Consider the following 22056-nt stretch of genomic DNA (forward strand, 5'->3'; position numbering starts at 1 on the left):
CCGGTTCTTGCATCATCCAGGAAAAGCAGCAGCAAGGAGCACAGGTTCTTCCTTCCAGAATCTGTTCCTGGAGTGTGGGATACTGGGTGGTGGAGGCAAGGAGTTGGTGCTGGATGAGGCACCCTGTACAGTCCCAATCCACTACTGAAGTGGGGCAGGAGTTGTTCTGGGGTTCCCCCTGTGCTTGATTCAGATAGAGAGAGCCATGGCAGGAGCAGAAGGGGCTGTGACTGCACTGTCACACACCTTGGATCTGGCCCTGCTTCTAACCCATTCTGCTCTCCAGAGCGGGAGATCAGAGGCTTCTCTGTGGTGTTCTCCAGGATCACTTAAGAAAAATCCCAAACTCCATTTAAGGAACCTGCACTCAGTCTGGGCTTGAACATCTAGCCCCAGTGGGAGTCCCCTTACATTCCTAGCTCTTCTTCTGGAACACCACCTGTGGTGGGCCAGTAGGGAGTACTCCTGCTCTGGGGCATCCACCACACTGCACCCAACCTACTACCAGGCACCAGGCGTCTCCCTGGGTCACCTCACATCTGGCTGACCCCCTTCCTGGAGTACACCCACAAGCATGGGGGTATCACTGTCACCACCCAGGAGTCCTGATCTGTCCATGGCCCTGTGGGGTGCACAGGCTTTACAGACCTTGAGGGTGCTCAACCCACTGCAAGGACTTGGGGTGCTTTCTTTAGCTTGTAGCAGTAAAAGCAGCTTCCCTTAGTCAACTGAACTAAGGGAAACCAAGTCATGCCACTCTCTCTCTCCCAGTCAGCTCACACTTAGTACAATGGTGAACTTTATTAATTACAGGGAGTAGGCTTGGGGGAGGGTACAGGATAGGGATGTATCACAGAGTAACCTTAGAACAAACAGTGTGGCTAGGTAGCTTTTGATCACTTATCTCCTTTACAGCAAGGTATGTATCTAGATAGGCTTCAAGTAGTTTACTTACAAGTAGCATTCAGAGGCTGACTGTGCTTTCCTCTGGAGGCAGGCAGTTTATGGTGGGTCAGTGAGTTTCCAGAGAGATCCCTATCTCTCTGCCTGGTCAGTTACTCACATGCTCCCCCAAGATGGCTGAGCTACTTCTTCCAGGAAGAAGGGCTCTTAAATAACTTTTCATGACCTCATCACTAAGTTCCCACCAGGACCAACCCCACTGGCTGAAGCCCAGTGCTTTTAAGTGATATCGCCTTCCTAGGTGAAGGTATTAGTCATCTGACGTGCAAGGGTGGGAAACTTGAGATAAAGGGAGCAGGTTCCCGCTCCCTCAGGAGTGTCTCCCTCCCAGGCCAACTGACTTCCATACCCAATCAATTCAGGTGTTTTTGGGTGTTAACCCAATGATTTAAAGACCATCACTGGTCAGCTCAGAGACTGACATCTCTTGAGCAACTGCCCCCCTACCACAAGGCTAGGGCTAAAACAAAAGAGACTAGGTTCACTCCCCCTGTACTTGCCTTGAGGTCACCGTACTGGCCATAACCTGGAGCAACCAGATTGACAGACGGGTGAGGAGACAATGGCATTCTGCTACACCACCTCCCAGGGCTGTGTCTTCGGCCTTGCTCTTTCTTCATAATCCACTGCAGCAGGACCCTCCAACTTGTGGGCTGTGGGCGGCATGCAACCTGTGAGGGGTTAATATATGGCTCCTGCACTCTCACTCAGGCAGTGCTCCCTACATTTCTCTTATAGCAGCTGATGTCTCTTGACTCTGCTTTCCCTCCTCTGGATGCTACTTCTTTCCTTCAACTCAGGAGATGGAGCACTGCAGCATCATGGGTAGCTGATAGTCACACCTTGGGGGGGAGGAGATCAGGTCTGTGTGCCAGGGAATCATGCCCCTGTGGTGCAACAGTGGTGGAGGGGGGATCAGGTTTGCATGCCTACTCAACACAGCAGGGTTGGGGTGCATTGTGCAGCCCCTGGAGGCTTAGAAGTTGAACATCCCTGCACTACAGAACAACTTTACCCTGACTCCCACATGGCTCCCTTCACAGAGACAACATCCAACCACCCTGCTGCTTAGTTTCTTCCCAAGGTTCTTCCTAGCTAAAGATCCTCTGCCTCTGGTGTCTGAGACTTCCCAGCATCATCTACCAGCTTTGTTTTAGTTCAGGACACTTCAAAGCCCTTAATGGGGACAAGATCTGGCCACACAGAGTGACTCTTCACAGACCTTTTCTTTCTTTTAGGAAAACTGAATCTTTCCCAGTTGAACCTGAAAACGGAAGTGTTTGATATACTTCCTGGCACATTCCCAATAACTGATTGAGCTGCCAGTCTCCTATTAATCCTTTCTCCGCCAGCATGGGCCCATATACCCCATCCCAGGGTTGGAATTGCAGAGTGAAAGCAGTTGCTCAGTACTGATAGTACTCTGTAGCAGGCTTGCCTTTTGGAGCTTGGGTTGAATGCCAGGCTTGAAATCTTCCTGTTTTGATTGGTGGAGCTCATCTCCCAATCAGGAAGCAGCAAGAAGAGTTCAGTCATGCCCCTTTCCTGAGGGGAGGGGGTGAGGAGTTCCCCCTCCCCTGCCCTCTGGACCTGATTGAAGACTGCAGCACTCAGGTCCAGAAGACTTTAGGGGTAGAGCTCTAGGGAGTATAAAAGGAGCTGTGTGCCCAGCATGAGGGGAACACATCCAGGAGAGAGAGAGAAGAGCAGGGCTTAGAAGAGCCGAGGAGAGCTGCAAAGCAGTAGCCCAGAAGTGCCCCTGAAGACTTCCATCAGTGGGGAATGGCAAACAGCTTCAGCAGCTAGGCTCTCGCTGTGCAGCAAGTCACACCGCGTCCAGACCCTGGGAGCTGCATGAGGCATTTTGGGTCTGCAACCTCTGGCAAGCAGCCGGAGACACAGTGTACAGGCCAGTGCATGAAGCTGGACCCCCGGAATGAAGCTGGGAGCTCGGTGCAGGAGGTGCTGCCCAGAGGGTCCGGGAGCGGACAGAGCCTGGTGCTGCACGAGGCAGCCCAGGCCTCCGACCCATAGCAGAAGGTTGTGCCCAGAGACCCAGACGGTGATTGGGCTACTGAGCCAGCCAGCAGGGCCAAGCCAGAGGCCCCAGGAGCCCTGCATAGTGGAGCCCAGTTCCAGGGTACAGCGACCTCCCCCACCAAGCCCACTGCTGGCGAGAGAGCAGCCTGGCGCAGAGGACGAGGGCCACCCTCCAAGTCTGGGAGCCATGAGTTGCAGGGAAAGGAGGATTCCCAGAGGGGAGGGGAGTCCCCCCTCCATCCTGGTTAGTTAAGGGCTCCTGAAAGTGGAGGTGCCACTGGGAGGGCCCCCCTAAAATTACCAGCGTCTTTGTAGGGCTTGGGGAAAAGCTCAAGGGCATTGAGGTTTCCCCTTGGGATTGTTTATCTTTGAGGTTTCTCTGTTTCAGATCCACCTGTGACTTACCTGTAGCTGGAGCACTGGTATAAGGTTTTATGTCATTTACCCAGAGGGTATTGTTTATGTTACTGGTTTAGATCTCTTATATAGTACATATGTTTATATCCATGATCCTTTCCCTTGTGATAAGTGAATGTAAATACATGTGTATATAGTGAAGTCCTCTGCCTGTCCTGGCCTGGTTCTGTAGGGACGGAGGGAAACTGAGCAGCCTGCAGTTCCCACCCCACAGCACACCTGCCAGCTAACAATCCCCTTCAGTTGGAGAAGGGGAGTATATACCCAAGTTACCTGGGCTACAACTCATATTAGACTTTGGAAGCAAACCCAGAAAACTTTGGACTTTTTGAGTAAATTAAAAGCGGCACTCTCAGTTAAATAAATATGACATCTTTTACTGTATATCCAGGTATGAACAAACAATTGGGCAACACAAAAGGAAAGAAAAAAACTGGAGAGATGCGTGCTGAGAAGTGGTAATTTAAGCATTCAAATGCCAAAGGTTAAATAATGAATTGATCCCACTAATTATAACCTATTCTGTTTGCCTGTAGGTACATCTTTTGGTACCTGATACAATTTGCTTTCGACGTACAGCGGATTTAAACTGTTGAATAGCTCACATGCAATGTCTGATCCCTCTGTCTAGGATGGGTTTGTAATGCTGAAGAAGTGGAATGAAGATCTGTGTGCACAGAATCAAACCAGGTCTATTCTCTTTGCAGGGAACAGAAGAAGCACTCCTCTATTTACCTGCTGTGTGAAGCACTGAAGGGCCCACACTGCAAATTAAAAAAACTATGGTAAGAAAAAATGTTTTTCTTGTAAAAGCCCCTCACTCCCTGATGTTACCCCAGGAATTCTGCAGCAGAGGAGGCATCTCGCTGTCCCAGGCTGGTTTAGCAATGGTAGAGAATTATCTCATTGCTCAGGATTATGTTTACATTTCTATCCACTAGATCTTTCATGGTCACTCAGTGGTAATGCCATAGTAGATATTTCCTCCCCCTTGCTTTCTTTGGGCCACCCACCCCTTCTCTCTTTCTTTCTTTCTCCTTCCACTCTCACCTGTTTACCTTGCCTGCTACCACAGCTGCTTTTACAGGGAAGGCCTTTAGTACAGGGAGGGTCTGGTATTTGGATCAGACGGCAATGCCGGGGCTCAGTTTGGTCCCCTCTCACAAGGCCTTCTACAGCTGGATTGTAGCTGTGGAGCATGCTCTGTTTTAGTCTCCAACTCCTCTTGTTGGATTTGGATGAACAGCTGTTTGGCAGGACCCAGGATGCATGCACCTCTCTGAGACTGCCTGCTATAGAGAGCATTGGCCTCAGCAACACTGCAATTGCCAGACACAAGTGTGACAATGCACTGCCACACACACACACGTGTGTTTAACATCAGTGCACAAGGGTCATTTTTTCTTTGGTGTTCAGCCTTGATCAGAGCCATATGAACCAGATGTGACCACCACAAAGTCCCATTGCACTGCCCAGCACTGGCAGTTCTACAGAACCCCTTCCCCCGAGTGCATAGCAGATTTGACACCTCAGAGGACCAGCTCTGGCACGTGCTGAGTCCAGCTCCTCATTGCAGCTAGTCAGGAAGTCAGAGCTTTAATGAAAAATGTACAATATAGCAGAAAGCATTCTCTAGAGAGCACAGTTCCCATTTCCAGCAGTCCTGCCCCCACATACCTGCTGCAGGTCAGCTCCGGAGGGCACTTGGGGAGCCAAAGCTAGTCTATTTGTTGTTGTCTTTGCTCTGCCTGCCCCAACTACACCCGGCTTCCTAAAGGCCCTGTCAATCTGGAGGGAATGAAAGGGACATGAGGGGGGCTGTGGATGTAGGTGCCTCATGTTTAGTGAGCCAAGAGGCCTTCTGTTGGGTTGAACTGGCTGCATCCCACCCAGGACTGCAGGAACACTCACATCCATGAAGGACATCAGTGAGACTGCCCCAGGCTCATTCCACTGCAGCTGCTCCTGAGAGGTAGGAACTGAAAAGCAGCTTTGGAGGGATAAGCCCAGAGCCCCAGTACTGGGTAACTTCTGGCTTTGGAAGAACCTTGCCTGCCATGGGTGACTGGTGCAGCGGCCGGTCAGTGACCAGGGGGGTGCTCCTCCTGTGGCCAATCTCACCAACTGTGGGGGGGGGAAGAGGCGCGTCCAGTGGCACTTCACCTGGCGCCCCCACTCCCTGGCTGGCACTCAAGAGGGGGCACTGGCATCCCCGCCTGCCCCCTGCCTGTCACCTAAATGGGGAGTACTGCCTGTCTGGGAGTGCACCAGTGCTCAGGGGGTGCACATGAACCCCCATGCACCCCTTAGGTGTCACCACTGTTGCCTGCCTTTTTGTGATTTTTTTTTTTTTTTTTGACATTTCAAAGAGGACAATTAGCACCTCCTCAGGCTGAGCTCTCTCTCTTTAGAGAAGCTGAGGGGTTCCTCCCGCCAAAAAAAAACAAACCAAAAAACAAAACAACCAGGTGGATATATTTCTTGCCAGGGTCACTTGATCCCAGCTGACTTCCCACCTATGGTGGAGGGGCTGGACCTGATGATCTCTTGAGGTCCCTTCCAGCTGGTAATGTCTATGAAATCCCCCCCACTCAGGGACAGGCGTTTTTGTTGCTTCACAAAAAAAAAAAAAAAAAGGCAGGCAGACAGACAAGTGAACATGCATTTTTATTGCACCTGAGCAATTGGTAAGAAGCACACTCAGGTGTTAAGAAACTCTCCTCTTGGAAGAAACTCTGGCTTGATGGAGAAAGGACACTATGCACCTGGAATCCCCAAGATGAGACAGTGATCTGTGGGTCAGTCAGGGGTCCTCATGGAAACTGTACCAAGCCCAGACAGCTGAGGGATGCTGGGAATTATACTCCTGCCATGCAGGGGAGATCAGTGACATGCCAGTGCCCTGCCTTTGCCCATTCTGTTGCCCCTCGATGCCAAGCCACAGCCCCCACCCCCTCAACCCTGCTGCTGCCCCTCACTCCCAACCTGAAGCCTCCTGCCTCCCCAAGCCCTGCCAGAGGGGCCCCAGCTGTCCCCATCTTGGCTAGAAGAGGTTCATTACACACCTTTGTGTTTGCATGTTATGAAGCCATAGATAAGGCAAGGTAAGCAGTGGCGATGCAAAATAAAACGTGTCTTAGCAGTTTTACTTTAACACGCTGAAAAGACTTTTAAAGCAGCAGGAAATCCCTCTCATGCAAACACAAACGCAGTTGTGGCAGCATAAATGGGAAAGATCGTGGTGGTACAAATGCCCTGGGATGCTAGTCCTTAACCCGGAGGGACAACAGAGACAGCCTGAAGCTGAAGACAAGAATTTGAGTCCAGAGGGGGAACTAGGGGCAGCTAGGGGCCATCGATACACTAAGACTGAAGGGCCAGGCCAGAGCCTGTGGGCCTAGGCTACCAGCCTACAGTCAGAGCAACCTGAAGTCTAAGGCTAGGAAGGCCAAAGCCATACAAAGGACTAACTGGTAACCAAGTGATTCCTGTGGGGCATGGAAGTGGCTGTAAGGGTGGGAGGAGGCCACAAAGGTAGCCTATAAGGCAAGTAGGGCCCAAGGAACAAGTACACAGGGAGAAAAAGAGAGAGACTCATTTGTCTGTTAACATCAAGGCATGGCAGGAGAGTAGGGTGAGACCCTGGGAGGTGGCAGTGGGAGCTGGAGAGGAAAAGGCATCTGTGAGGGGGAACCACAGAGGCCCTCAGGCACCAATCTATTACACTAGGCTGGAAGGCAAAGTGGCAGTAGGCAGCAGCCAGGCTTGCAGATGATCACAGCCACCTGCTGCCTTCACTTCTCAGCAGGATGCACCTGTGCCAGGAAGTGAAGGAACTGGGAGTTACATTCTCCATTCAGATCCACACTGGAGGCTCTGGAGCAGGTCCTGACAGCATGAGAAACAGGTTGCCTGTTTTACCAGGTCTTTACTCTCCACCATGACCTGGGAGGCTCCCTCTTTCTGGGATGTGACACCTCTCTCCCTCTCTCTTCTTTTGATGCTTTGTCTCAGTGGAAGGTGGGTGCAGTGTGTCTGTGCTGGGCTTGGCAGCTGTGACTGGCCTCTTAATGCCCCGATCACTCTCCTCTGTGTTTCTTGCTCCTTCAGGTTGTATCATTGCCAAGTCACAGCCACATGCTGTGTGGGGAAACACACCCACCTAATGTTCACTGTTCTGTCTTCCTGGTCTGTATAAGCTGTGGTGTCAGAGCTTTTCCCACTAAGATTATCTTAGACCCCCTTTCTGGCTTCAGAGGAGGGAGTGGGGATTTAGGGTATGAAGTTCCTTGTATGTTAAAGGTAGAAATTCCTTTTGAAAGAATCAGTAGAGACTCCCTCTGGGGAAAGGGCTCATAGCTTGGAAATAAGGGACATTATGCCATCCTTTATGCCTTCAAGGAGTGCAAGTGCCCTTCACTTTCTCCCATGTTAGGTGCCAGGACTGAAAACAAGGTTACAGGAGGCAGCAGTCAGGCTTCCAGGTGGTGTGTGAGGAACCAACAGTACCACTCTCCATGTAGAACAGCCCCAGAGCTGTGGTTCAGACTTTCCCGACAAACTCACATGGTCTAGACTCTAGGCACTCTCAGGGTCTCTTCTCTCCCAAACACTAGCACCTCACATGCCTTGCAGTCATTATTGCTCTGTCTGTGTCTCCCTTTCATTGTCTTTCTCCAGGGAAAAGTGGGTCATTTGTAGGTTGAGCCCCTTTTTAAAGTGGAAAGGTGGGACCCATGCATGCCTCTTCATGACCCCCCCGCCCCTGCAGCTGGCACCATGGCCAGAGATGAGCAGAGTGTAAGTGGATGTAGGCTTCCCACTATGGACTAGGGGCTCCCTGCCCACCCAGAAGCAGTGTGGGGTACACTGTGTGTGGCAACACTGCTGCCGGGCAGGCAGGGGGTATGTGAGTGGTGTGGGGCTCCCAAGGGAAAGGCAGAAGGGCAGGGAGCCCCTAGCCCACAGTGGGCAGCCTACATTCTCCCCACTCCGCACACAAATCTGGGGAGGGGGGTATGTGCCCACTCCAGTCCTGGGCACCATGCACTGCCCTGGATGAGAAGCGCCCCCAGCTCCCACTCCCTTCCTTACCATGGGGATCTTGATCTGCACCTGCCCAATTAGGTGGTCACTCTAGTCATTTGCTTCCTGTGCTGGGCCAGGCTGCTGCCTCCCCAGGCCACAGAGCTGGGAGTGGATGGGCTGTGGGGAGGCAGAGCCAGAAGAGGGCTGGGGTCTACAGAGAATAGCAAAGCTGGTGCTGGGGTGTGGGGGAGCAAATCCAGTATGGATCCTGCTTGATGCTAGAGAGGAGGCTCCTCCTGCACCAGGAGCAGCTCTGATCTGCCTACACCCTTCCATGGCTGGGCAGAGCTGGACCCACCTGATTGAGGGACACTGAGTTTGAGGGACTTCAGGGGCAGCCTCCTTCCAGTTCTGCCTTCTGATTTGGCAGGAGGAAGGTTCAGGGGCAGGGCTTTAGACAGGAACTGCTTGCTCAGGAGCAGATATTTTTGTGGCTGGGCTCTTTTTAATGCTGATTAGCCACAGGTGCAGTGCAGGCATTGGGAAGCACTGGTCAGGACAGGGCAGGAGGTGGAACATCTGTCCCAGTGTCGATGCTGATTGGCCAAGAGAGTGCTGGTGGGTGGGACCGCCTGTCAGAGCAGATGTGCGGAGCCCCTTTCACACATCAATATCTCTCCTCAGTGTTTTTTCTCTCCTGCAGGTTGCAGGAATGCTATCTCACAGATTCCTGCGGTGGAGATCTCGCAGATATTCTCAGCACCAGTCTCAGCCTGATAGAGCTGGACTTGACTGGTAACAATGGTCTGGGGGCTGGTGGCGTGCAGCTGCTGTGCGAGGGACTAAGACAACCCAGCTGCAAGTTACAGACACTGTGGTAAGGCGGGCATGGCTTGCACCAGCACCTCGATATGATGTGCTTGTTTGAGGGAATTTTTTAGTTCAGCCAAAGCCAGGCCCACCCCCAGCACCTATCCCTGCATCTCTGAGTCTGTCGGTGCTGGGGGCAAATGCAATTCCCAGGTGCAAGGAGGCAGGGAAGGTGCAGCCTGGTGCCCAGGCCCTACCAGTGGGCTGTGGCAGTGGCTCAGGTAGGCACAGCAGGAGACACAGGGCAGGGGAATGCAGCAACCTGCCAGAACACCCCTGGCACCCCACGCTGCTGTGACTGAGATGTATTTCCTGAAGAGGAAGCAGCAGGACAGCCTCATTACAGTGCCACAGGTCTGCTCATCCGCACCCCTGGGAGGCAGCACTCATTAGCCCTGGTGCCCCTGTGTGAACAGCTCTGCTGCTGCTGGGGAGGTGCTGCGTGCAGAGTCAGCTCTTGTGTCTGCGCGGCCTGCCCGGCCAGTGACCAGTATCGGGCAGGCTGTGGACCTGTTTAGAGGTTTGGGGTGACGTGGAGACCATGTTGATGTGAAGTGTCCTGTTCAGTTCTGTGGGAGCCTGAAGCAGGGAGCACAGGGATGCAATCAGTTGAGAGTCACTGGCCTGAGGCGCAGAGACCTGGGCTGCCAGTCAGGAGATCTTTGCAGGGGCAAGTCACTCACCCCCTTCTTCTTTCTCATCATGTGTAGTATAGGTGCAATGATGGTTTCCTCCCTTCTCCTGTACCTTGTGATATCTGCAGGAAAAGTGCATGAAATGTTAATGAATGCCTGAGCGCAGAGGCACTTGTTTTCATCATTACTCCCCTTCCCAAATGCTAGGCTGTTCTTCCTCAAGACAATTGGTCACTCCCTCAGGGAGCATTACTACAGCTGGGAATTGCTGTGGCACTGCAATGGTCTGCCCATATTCACAAAAAGCAAGACACCAGTATCAGGAGTCTTTTGCTTATGAGAATGTTATGGGAGACTGTATCAAAAGTCTTGTTACAATCAAGGTAGACTACATCCCTTTCTCTCTGCCCTGCCTTGGGATATCCCGCACACCCCTCCTTTTTCACCTGTGTACTATTTGGTTTTAGCCTGGTCACCTACTCCAAACCAAATTCCTGAGGGAGTGGGAGTTCACTCTTTCCTTTGTCCCAGAGCCAGTATTTCAGGAAGGAGAAGGGTCGTTTTGTTAACACAGACAAGCTTGAACCTCTGGAGGGAGGCTCCAGATGTTTGTACTGTGAGGAGATAAAGAAACTTATCCTGTTTATTAGGATTAAGTGAATTTTAGCCATGTGTTAAGAGTTGCTGAACTCAATATTGAATGAGACTCAGTTTATTATATATTGCTCAAGGTGTTTTCTCTGAAATCCCCTTTTTTTCCCCTCTAACCCCACTCTCTTTCTCTGAACAGTAAAAGGCTACCTGCATGCAGCGTGCTGGCCATAGATTCCTGAGGGGAGAGGGGTCAGACAGCCTTTATAGCTCCCTTTGCTCAGCTAGCTACAGTGGGCTTGGCCCTTTACTTTCCTCCAGTACAGGAGGCTACTTTTGAATGTTTCAGGCTAAAAGAAGCACCCTAAAATACCATGGTGGGGCTAAGTACCCCCAAGGTCTGGAGGTTCTGCGTATTCTGGGCTACAAAGAGCCCCAACAAGGACCAGAGCCCGGGTGGTGGCAGCAATTACCCCAGGCTTGTAGGTGTGCTCCAGGAAGGGGGTCAGCCGGATGTAAGCTCCCCAGGGGAGACACCTGAAGCATGGTTTTGGTTAGGCACAGTGAAGTGGCTGGCTCAGCATAGTAGTGCCCCGTACTGTCCCGCCACTCCGTGATCCCCAAGTAGATCATCCCAGAAAAAGCTTTGTTTAACTGGGTCTTGAAAACCTCCAAGGATGCAGATTCTGTAATCTAGCTGGGTAACCTGTTCCAGTATATTAATACCCTGCTAGGAGAATATTCTTCCTAATATCGAACCTATATTTCCCTTGCTGCAAGCTGAGACCGTTGCTCCTTATTCTGTTATCTGCCACTGCCAGAAACAGTCCATCCTCTTTCAAACATCCTTTCAGGTAGCTGAAAGCTACTATTAAATCCACTCTGTCATCTCTTCTCCAAACTAAATAAGCTCAGTTCCCTCAGTGTCTCATCAGAAATCATGTGTCCCAGGCTCCTCACCATTTTTTTGCCCCCTGCAGGCCTCTCTCCAATTTGTCCATATCCTCTCAGTAGGGGGGAGGGCCCAAAACTGAACACAGTACTCCAGATGTGGCCTCACCAATGCTTGATAGAGGCAAAGAATCACTTCCCTTTACCTGTTGGCAACACTCCTATAAATGCAGCCCAGGATGCCATTAGCCTTCTTGGCAACAAGGGCACACTGTTGGCTCATATTCAGTTTATTGTCCACTGTAACCCTCAGATACTTTTCTGCAAAGCTGCTACCCAGCCAGTCAGTACCCAGCCTGTACTGGTGTGCTCTGTCCTAAGTGTGGGGCTTTGCACTTGTCCTTGTTGAACCTCATGAGATTTCTTTTGGCCCCATCATGTAATTTCTCTAGGTCAGTCTGAATCCTAGCCCTGCCCTCCAGCATATCTGCTATCCCCTCTTTCCACCCCCAGCTTAGTGTAATCTGCACACTGGCTGAGGATGCACTCTGTGCCATCTTCCAAGTTGTTGATGAAGACATTGAACAAAACTGGCCCCAGGACCGACCCCTAGAGCACTACACTTAATACTGGCTGCCAACTAGACATTGAGCCATTGATTGGGCATTGACTGAGCTGTCTGAGCCCAATGCTTCATCCAGTTGTCTATCCACTGTACAGCCATTCATTCATCCCAGACTTCCTTAGCTTGCCTATGAGAATGTTATGGGAAACTGTATCAAAAGTCTTGCTAAAATCAAGGTAGACCACATCCACTTGTGTCCCCACATCCACAAAGGCAGTCACCTCACCATAGAAGGCAATCAGGTTGGTCAGGCATGACTTGTCCTTGCTGAATCCATGCTGACTGTTCCTGATCACTTTCATCTCCAAGTGCTTAGAAATCAATTCCTTGAGCATCTGCTTCATGATTTTTCCAGGGACTGAGGTGAAGCTGACTGGTCTGTAGTTCCCTAGATCCTCCTTTTTACCTTTCTTAGATATAGGCACTATGTTCTCCCTTTTCCAATCATCCAGGACCTGTCGTGATAGCCATGACTTTTCAAAGATGGTGGCCCATGGCTCTGCAATCTGCTGCTTCCATGCTGCGTTTTTGAAGGTTCAAGTGTGTGGTTTAGTTGCCCTGCCCCTCATTCTTCATTGGCCAGGAGCAGAGGGTAGCAGCCAGGCCATTTTCAGTGCTAACTGGCCACAGGTGCAATACAGACATTGGGGCTGATCAGGAAGCACTGCTTTCTCCTTGGGTGAGGGGTGGACCTTGGGGCAGGGCAGAAGGAAAGACTTCTGTCCCACTGGCCATGCTGCCTGGCTGGGAAGGGGATGGCTGGCTGGGGCTGCCTGTTAGAAAGGCCCTGTTCATGCCTTGATCTCTGTTCTCTGTGCTTCTCTCTCTCTGCAGCTTGTGGGGTTGTGCTCTCACAGATGCCTGCTGTGGTGATCTCGCCATTGCCCTTGGCACCAGCCCCAACCTGACAGAGCTGGACCTGAGTTTTACCACTGGTCTGGGGGCTGGCAGCATGCAGCTCCTGTTGGGGGGCCTGAGATATCCCTGCTGCAAGTTACAGATGCTGCGGTAAGGAGCTCGCGGTGTCCTCGAGGCACTCCCCAGGGTCTTTGTGTAACTTACTGGAGGGCCGTAAGTCAGTGAGAGGCTGGTGCACAATGGTTGCTCTTTGAAGCAGCAGGGAGGATTACAGAGCTCAGTGTCTCTCCTGCACCCACCTGCCTGGACTGGGATGACATGTTCAATTCTGGATTCCTTTTCCCCTCCAACTGGCTTCCAGTGGATCCTGCCCATGAGTTCCCTGAGGGAGTCAAAGTCTGCTTTTCTGAAATCCAGGGTCCTTACTTCATCCTTCCCTTCCTCAGGACCCTGAACTCAATCCTTGCATGGTCACTGCTGGCCAAGTTGCCATCCACTACTACAGTGGTTCCCAACATTTTTTATACCACAGCAGGACAGGGCACATGGAGCTGCCTGCCTCCCTCCCAGGGCTGCCCCACCTCCCAGCACATGACTGCCAGTGGTAGGAGCTGCTCACCTGGGCAGACAGATGGGGGTCCAAGCAGGGGGCTCATGCCATGACCCATCAGCCAACCCTTCGCAGCCCAGTGGTTGGGAACCTATGGACTACTACATCCCCCACAAATTCTTCCCTGGTTGTGAGCAGCAGGTCAAGAAGAGCACGGCCCCTAGTTGGCTGCTCCAGCACTTGCACCAGGACGTTGTCCCCAGTACTCTCCAAAAACTTCCTGCATTGCCTCTGCACTGCTGTATTCCCCTCCCAGAAGATGTCAGGGTGATTGAAGTCCCCCATTGAGAACAAGGGCCTGTGATTGGGAAACTTCTGTTTGCTGTTTGAAGAAAGCCTCATCCACCACTTCCTCCTGGTCTGGTGGTCCTTAGCAGACCCTCAAGACCACATCACCCTTGTTGCTCTCCCCTCTAACCTTAACCCAGAGACCCTCAACAGGCCTGTCTGCAGTTTCATACAGAAGCTTTGAGCAATCATACGGCTCTTTTACATGAAGTGCAACTCCTCTTCCTCTTCTCCCCTGCCTGTCCTTTCTAAACAGTTTGCACGCATCCATGACAGTGCTCCAGTCATGCAAGCTCCCACCAAGTCTCTGTTATTCCAATCACGTGATAGTTCCTTGACTGTGCAAGGATTTCCGGTTGATCCTGCTTGATTCCCAGGGTCCATGCATTTTTGTACAGGCACCCGAGGTAACGAGTCAGTTGCCTTGATTTCTGACTCCTTAATGCCCAGGAAGTGTGAGAGCATCTCCCCTGCTTACTCTTCCTCCAGGTATTCCACTTCCCCACTTACTCAGGGCTTTGGTCTCCATCCCCCGGCGAACCTAATTTAATGCCCTCTTTGCTAGGTTAGCAAGCCTGCCTGCAAAGATGTTCTTCCCTCTCGTCTTCATATGGATCCCACCTCTTCCCAACAATCCTTCTTCTGCTCTCTTAGCTACTCAGTGAGGTGCCAGTTGTGCCGGGAGGCAGGAATCAGAAGGGAGCTGCAGGAAGCAGCGGTAAAATTCTGTATTCAGATGCTACAATCCCTCTGTTGTGGAAGGCCTGAGAGCATGGCAACAGGGTGCCTTCTCAGGCCATTACTATCTACTGTGTCCAGGGGACCTGCTTGCCATGGGGTCTGACACCCTTTTCCCCTCTTCACCCTTGGTACTTTGTCTCAGTGGAAGGTGATAGTGCTGTGTCTTTACTGGGCTTGGCAGCTGTGACTGGTCCCGTAATGCCCTGATCACTCTTCTCTGGTTGTCGCTCCTGCGGCTTGTATCATTGAAAAGTAGCTCTGCTGCTACCCCTACTTGGCCTGGAAGCTGCCTTCTCTCCCCAGTCCTGCTGCTCACAACCAGTAGCAGATTGGCTCTTTTGAGGCAGAGCCAGAAGAGGCCTGAGGTCTGCAGGGAGCAGCAGAGCTGGTGCTGGGGCGCAGAGGAGCAGATCCCCCCCAGCTCCTGCATGGAGCCTGCCTGCATGGGTGCTGGGGAGGGGGCAGCCTCCTGCCCCAAGGGTGGCTCTGACTGGCTCACCTGGTTCTGGGCAGGAACGAACCCACAGGATTTGTATGGAGGTGAATGGGCAGCACTGATGGGGCGGTGGTGTTTTTTATAACATTTTGTTAGAAAACAGGCAATATCAAACGGATTTAAAAAGGACCCCACCTGAGGCCTCACAAAGGGAATACAAATACAATTTCAAGAAATTACATAATACTCGCATGACAAACAACGTCTCATTCACTTTGCTTAAAACTCACGTGCTGCCTTGCAGCTGGCCGGTGGGAAGGCTCAAGAGCGAGGCTTAGGGAGGAAGTGCTTGTTGTGTCCCTCGTTCCCGTTTCACGGGGAGCAGAGGGTTGCAGCCAGGTCCTTAGGAGAGTGCTGATGCAGCACAGACATCGAGGCTGAGCAGGAGGCGCTGGGTTCTCCTTGCTGAAGGGTTGGATCCTGGAGCACGGCACAAGGCGGGACTTCTGTCCCGTTGTCCATGCTGGTTGGCCGGAGAGGGGGCTGGTGGGTGTGGCCACTTGTCAGAATGTCCCTGTCCGTGCCCTGACCTTCCTCCTCGGTACCTCTCTCCTTCAGGTTGCGGGGTTGCGGTCTCACGGATGCCTGCTGTAGGCTTCTTGCTGCTGCTCTCAGCACCAGCCCCAGCCTGATGAAGTTGGACCTGAGCGATAATGAGGCTCTAGGGGATGGCGGCGTGCGGCTGCTGTGCGGGGGGCTGACCAATCCCGGCTGCAAGTTGCAGACACTGCGGTAAGGAGTGTGTTGGCTGCTTTAAGCACCCACCAGGGTCTCTGTGTAGTGCCCGGAGAGGGAGGGAGTCAGGGACTGGCTGGTGCCTGGCAGCTGTTCTGTGACGCGCAGCGGGGAGCTCAGCGCTCAGTGCCCCTCCAACCCTCCGCCACCGGCTTACAGCCTGCACCCTCCTGCCTTGACTGGGGTAACACCTTGCTTGGTAAAGCCAGGCCCACCCCAGGCCCAATGCCCCTCCCTCGTGTGGGGGGGGGAAGGGGCAGCTCAGTGCATCCAGAGCACGGGGGTCAGTTCCAGTGACAGACCTGGGACTGGGCAACGAACCTGGATTGAAGCTGCTCTGTGAGGACCAGAAATGTCCCAGCCGCAAAGTGCAAGCGTCTGTGTAGTGGTGCAGCCAGGGCATTTTATCTTGCCTTTGATGCCTTTACTCTAATCCAAAACAGGGTTTTTTCCCCACATCAGCCCGGGTGGAGGGGAAACCGCCTTACTGATTGCAGTAGCAGCCCCAGAGCTGGGGGAGGCTTAGCTCTGGATTAGGCCAGGATGGCTCGTTTGTGTGGGGACACATGGCACAGAGGAGCATGGGAGAGTCCATGGGGTGGGGAGGGGAAGCTGCAGGCTGCCCCCGGCCCTGCCCCCCATACCTGTGTCTGCAGCCTTTCTGCAGACAACTAGCAGATGCTTCCTGATCTCAGGCGCTCATGGGGGTCTTCAGTCCCCCTGACAACTGCTGGGAGGGAATCCAGCAGTGTGCAGGCAAGCTGGGGGGGTTTTGGAGAGGGTGCAGTAACTCTGGTTGCTGTACAGTCATTTAGTATTTGACTTGCACCAGGAAGTTGTTCCCAACAGTCGCGCTGCTGAATGTTTTTTTTCACGCCACTGACTGTGCAATAGCTTGTGACTGCTGCACAACAGCGTCGCATCACACCTCTTGCTACGTGACACTACTGTGCAGTAGTCATGGCCTACTGTCCAGTCAGTGCCTCATGTAGATGTGGCCAATATTCATATGTTGCTCATTCATATAAAGATTCAGGTCTGTGTTACCCAATTTTGTCTTTCACTGAGATTTTGCACTGAACCTGTTTGCCTGTGGACTGGAAGGATGCCAATTAGCTTGTGTCCATGTAAAAAGTACTGATCTGGAAAGAGGGCTTCGTATCCCTTTCCCAGTTCGGTTTCTTTTACTTTGCTGGCTAACCCGTTGTACCATCTGCAGAGGGTCCTTTTGAAACAGGCTGGCTTTAGCCACATACCTGCAATTTAGCAAGAGTCCCTTGAAAACAGCTAAGGTTTCAACAGGCCAACAAAGTCTGTAGCTGACTACATACGGTGCAGCTGTTCCAGAAAGGCGAAACATAAGTTGTTACGGTTCGCTGCTGTTACACACTTTTCCAAAAAGCAGTTCTTCCTTCTTGGCCAACTCTAATATTAGTGGCTTGAGAAGCAGATTCCTATTCTCCTGCCCAGGCTATTGCTTGCGATTCAAAAGCAAGCCGATTGATTCCTGACTGCGTGCCAGTTCAAGCACATATATTCCTAATTCAGGGTTGTCCTAGGCCAGACTCAGTGCGGTCCATCAGTTACTGACCACTTCTACAGCCTACAGGGATGCCCTCAGCTATTTCTTCCAGGAAGCTTGTAGTGAGACCGTGACACAACTCTCTGGACACGGTGGTGTTGATGGAGGCCAGGCAGAGGTGTTCAGGCTCAGGGCACGATGACATGAAGGTGTGTGCAGGCTCTGGCGTTTCCTGTTAGGAGATGCCTCCTTCTCCAGGAAGGCAAATGGCAGTAGGTAGCAGCCCCGTTGTAGATGACCACAGCCACCCTGCTCCCTTCACTACTCAGTGAGATACCAGCTGTGCCAGGAGGCAGGACTCGGCAAGGAGTTGCAGGAAGCAGGAGTGAAAGTCTCCATTCAGATCCACCCCAGGGGCTTCGTAGCAGGGCCTGAGAGCAGGACAACAGGGTGCCTTCTCAGGGCTTTACCCTCCACCATATCCAGGAGCCCTGCTCGCTCTGGGGCCTGACCCCATTTCACCTTTTCTCTCTCTCCCCTTTCGATGCTTTGTCTTGGTGGAAGGTGGATGCGTTGTTCCTGTTCTGGGCTTGGCAGCTGTATCTGACTCCTTAATGCCCAGATCACTCTTCTCCACTTTTCTCACTCCTGCCGCTTGTATCATTGCCCTGTCACACCCCTGTGCTATGGGGAGAAACACCTTCATGGTGCCCCCTGTTTTGGCCTTCCCCGAACGGTATAATGTGTGGCTTTTCTCACTGGGATGTCCTTAGACCCCCTGCTCGGTTTCAGAGGAGGGAGTGGAGTGGGGATTTAGGGCCTGAATTTCTGTGCATGTCGAAGGTAGAAATCCCTTCACTGCGGGCTACGACTCCCTCTGGGGAAAGGGCTCATAGCTTGGAAGAAGGGACGCTGTGGCTGTGAAGGTTGCATGTGCCCTGCACCTTGTCTCATGTTAGCAGGCAGGACTGAACACAGGGTGTCAGGAGGCAGCAGCCGGCTCCCAGGTGGTCCATGAGGTACCAGCAGTGACAGTCTCGTCTCCAGGAGCAGCAGCCACCGACCTCTGGCGCTGGTCCTGCCAACAGGCTCATGCGGCCACGGTCCTCTCAGGGTCCCTTGTCTCCCTCGACACCAGGGCCCCCCATAGCCCTGGGGCCGTCGCCCTCTCTCTCTTCACCTTCGACCCCTGGTCTCAGTGGAAAGGCAGGTCTGCTCCTAGCTCTACTGGGCCTGGCAGCCACCTCCTCTCCCCAGACCTGGTGCTCAGAGCCAGTAGCAGACGGGCTGGGGTCTCCTGGTGCTGGGGCACGGAGGAGCAGATTGGTGCTGGGGAGGGGGCTCCTCCTGCTCCAGGGGCAGCTCTCACTGGCCCGCACCGGTCTGGGGCTGGGCAGGGATGAAGCCACCTGATTCATATGGAGTTGAATAAGCAGCCCTGATGAGATGACCTCCTGCTTGTGCTGCCTTGTGGTTAGCCAGGAGCGGGGTTTAGGGAGGAAGCCCCTCGTTCCTCTTTGACAGGGAGCAGAGGGTGCGGGCTGGGCCCTTTTCAGTGCTGACTGGCCACAGGTGCAGCACAGACTTTGGGGCTGTGCTGGTTTCTCCTTGGCCAAGGGGTAGATCCTGGGGCAGGGCAGGAGGCAGGACTTATGTCCCATTGTGCATGCTGATTGGAGATGGATGGTGGCGAGAGCCAAACCTAAGAGCAGCTGCTCTGCGCCCCACTCATGCCCTGATCTCTCTCCTCTGTGCTTCCCTCTCCTGCAGGTTTCATAGCTGCTGTCTCTCAGATGCCTGCTGTGAGGATCTCACTGCTGCTCTCAAGACCAACCCCAGCCTGACAGAGCTGAACCTGGGCGGTAATGCTGGTCTGGGGGATGGCGGCGTGCGGCTGCTGTGCGAGTGGCTGAGACATCCCAGCTGCAAGTTACAGACACTGGGGTAAGGAGCACAGGGCTTCCATTGGACCCTCTATGTGTTGGGCTTGGTTTGGGGGGGAGGCATGCCTGGTGCCCATACTGGGCACAAAGCCAGGCCTACCTGTACCACCTCTCCTGCAGCTCCCAGTGCATGTGTGCTGGGGGCAAATGGACTTCCCTGGTGCACGGGCCCTACCAGTGGGCTGTGGCAGTGGCTCAGGTGGGCACGGCTGGAGGCACAGGGCAGGGGAATGCAGCAACCTGCCACAACACCTCTGCCACCCCGCGCTGCCCAGCTGAGATGCGTTTCCCGAATGGGAAGCAGCACGATTCCTTCACCGTGGTGCTAGAGGCCTGCTCCTCAGCATCCCTGGGGGGCAGCGCTTGTTATCCCTGGTGCCACTCCGTGAACAAGGCTCTGCTGCTGCTGCTGTTGTGGAAGTGCTGTGCGTGGAGCCAGCTCGTGTGTCTTTCCGGTCCGCCTGGCCAGTGACCAGTGTTGTGTAGGTTGTGGGCCTGTTCACAGGTTTGGGGAGAGTGCTGGGGGCCATGTTGAGGTGAAGTGCCCTGTTCAGTTCTGTGAGAGCCTGAAGCAGGGAGTGTAGGGATGAAAAAGGTTGGCAGCCACTGGCCTGAGGCACAGAGGTCTGGACAGCCGGTCAAGAGATCTCACTGCTTCTTGCCAGGAGGCAAGTCACTTTTCCCCTCTCTTCTGGTTAGTTTGCTGAAAAGGTGCTGAAGAAGGAACATGATAGCAGACTTTAACTATTTGCCATGAAGAGGAGGGAAAGCACCTTTTCCCTCTTGCTGCGGAGAAGGATGTGAATCAATTGCCTAAAGCTACAGCAAAGTAAATTTTGCTTGGATAGCCAGAAATACTCTTCACTGTGCAGATAGTGAGGTAGTGGAATAGACTGCCCAGGGAAGTTGTGGACTCTCCATCGCTAGAGGTGTACGGGTAGAGGGTGGACAGCTACCGGTCAGGGATGATCTAGGCATAGCTATGCCTATTTTCTACCATGGGCATTTATTCCCATTGCTTCTGGGCTTTGCTGCTTGTTCCTAACCCCAGCTCCCTTTTTTATGCTATTTGTGTCAGGGTGTTTTTAAGCCTCCCCAGTGGCTTTGGGTGTTAGGTATAGCTAAGGCTGGGGACTTCAACTGGGGTGTGCTGATTCTCCCACTAGGAGCAAAGCTAGAGGTTCCTGGCTGGAGGTCATGCACCTCCACTGAAGGTCAGACTGATTGCCATGTTTAGGAATTTTACCCCATGGTCAGATTAGTATGGACTGCAAGGGTTTTGCCTTTCTCAGTAGCTGGGGGCATAGCCCTCTACCTGGGACCTCTTGAATATGTATTTTCAACATTTTTTATAAACAGGAGGCTATCTACTGCGGTTCTGCTTTACCTGTGCCTAATTAGAGCATTAGGTCTATGTTGTATCAGGGTTAGTATAGTTTTATGTACAGTTGATATAGGATAGTTGTATAGGATAGTTTGAAAAGGGATGATCCTGCTTCTGGCAGGTTTTTAGACTAGGGGCCCTTGTACATGCCACAAAATTGGCCTTTAAGGCTGCTTAAATGTACTTTAGCACCACTTTAACTGTGCTGCTGCTTACACTGTTGGTGGCATATTCCACTTTAAATGACTTTGGGACACAGCAAAATAAAATGCCTCCGAGGTGTTTAGTTTGCTACCTAATGAAGTGCAACAGCTGCAGAGGGAAGCACCAGGTCCTGTGCTGCTCAGGGGCTGTGCAGGCAGCTCAGCGGCAGCTCATGCGGGCAGGCTCCACTGAAAAACAAAACAAAAAACCCCAGCAAGCCTGATCTTCCCCGCTCCTCCCTGCACCCTGGAGTCTGCCTTGCTGCCTGAAAAAAAGTTGCCTACCCGGGTCTAGATTATGCCCTTGGGTCCCCTTGGTCTGGCTGACTAAGGGAGACTGCTTCAGACTGAGGGAAGCACAAGTTCTTGCAGTGGGTCAAATACCCTTAGGGACTACTAGGCCTGTGTTTCCCAGAGGGCTCAGGTCCCAGATCAGTCCAGATACTGGGTGGTGGTGGCGTTACCCCCAGGCTTGTGGGTGTGCTCCAGGAAGGGGGTCAGCTGGATATGAGGTGCCCCCGAGGGAGGCACTCAGAGCCTGGAAGGTGGTCAGGCACAGTTAGGTGGGTTACTTGATGCAGGAACACCCCCTCCTGGCCACCACAGGGGAAGTCGAGCAAGAGGCATGTTGAGCAGATGGTGTCTGTAGTGGGGCAGCCTCACTCTTGTATTCCAGGAAGCTCCATACGAGGGCAGGAGGCTGCTTCAGGACACCTGTAGTACTGGGGGAAACATTCAGACTTGTGTAGGGCATGAGGAGCATGGGTCCAGATTGTGAATCTGTGGCTGGGAGAGGCCTCATTCCCATTTTCAGGAGGCTGTTAGAAATATTATTAAAAATGCATTATCAATAGCTGTTAGCTCCCATCAATAGTGTTGTCCTTTGAATAAGCAAGGCTGCCAGCCCTCCTTGTCTCCTTAATGAGAGAGGGAAGGGGGGGGTTGGAAACTGAAGGAAAAACTCCAAGAGCTCTCTTTGTTCTGCAAATTTACTATCTCTTTGTTACACTAAATCACACTTTCTTTGATGGCTCCCACAGTTCTTAGGCTAAGATAAGAATAATTGCAGTCTTAGCCTTGAAGTTAAACCCTCCATAACCTCCAGTGCTTTCTGGGCAAGCGTAATAACCTAATACATATTAAGCCTATCCGCCCCGCATACTTAAGTAGCTAATTATAATACACATGGGATGCATGATCTGACGTATTCTCATGC

General features: G+C 52.6%; 1 protein-coding gene across 1 annotated transcript in view; it reads left to right on the forward strand.

The window, feature by feature from the left end:
• Positions 1–22056, forward strand: part of LOC149860944 (NACHT, LRR and PYD domains-containing protein 12-like) — a 38806-nt gene that overhangs the window by 12770 nt on the left and 3980 nt on the right. Inside the window, exons 3-7 of the mRNA XM_090053706.1 lie at positions 4128–4205; positions 9152–9325; positions 12895–13068; positions 15612–15785; positions 19081–19254. Of these exons, the coding sequence (XP_089909832.1) occupies positions 4128–4205; positions 9152–9325; positions 12895–13068; positions 15612–15785; positions 19081–19254 (774 nt within the window). The remainder of the gene's footprint in view (positions 1–4127; positions 4206–9151; positions 9326–12894; positions 13069–15611; positions 15786–19080; positions 19255–22056) is intronic.

Source organism: Crocodylus siamensis, chromosome 6 (genome assembly GCF_052110815.1).
Source record: "Crocodylus siamensis isolate JL-2025a chromosome 6, ASM5211081v1, whole genome shotgun sequence".
NCBI classification, from domain to species: Eukaryota; Metazoa; Chordata; order Crocodylia; family Crocodylidae; genus Crocodylus; species Crocodylus siamensis.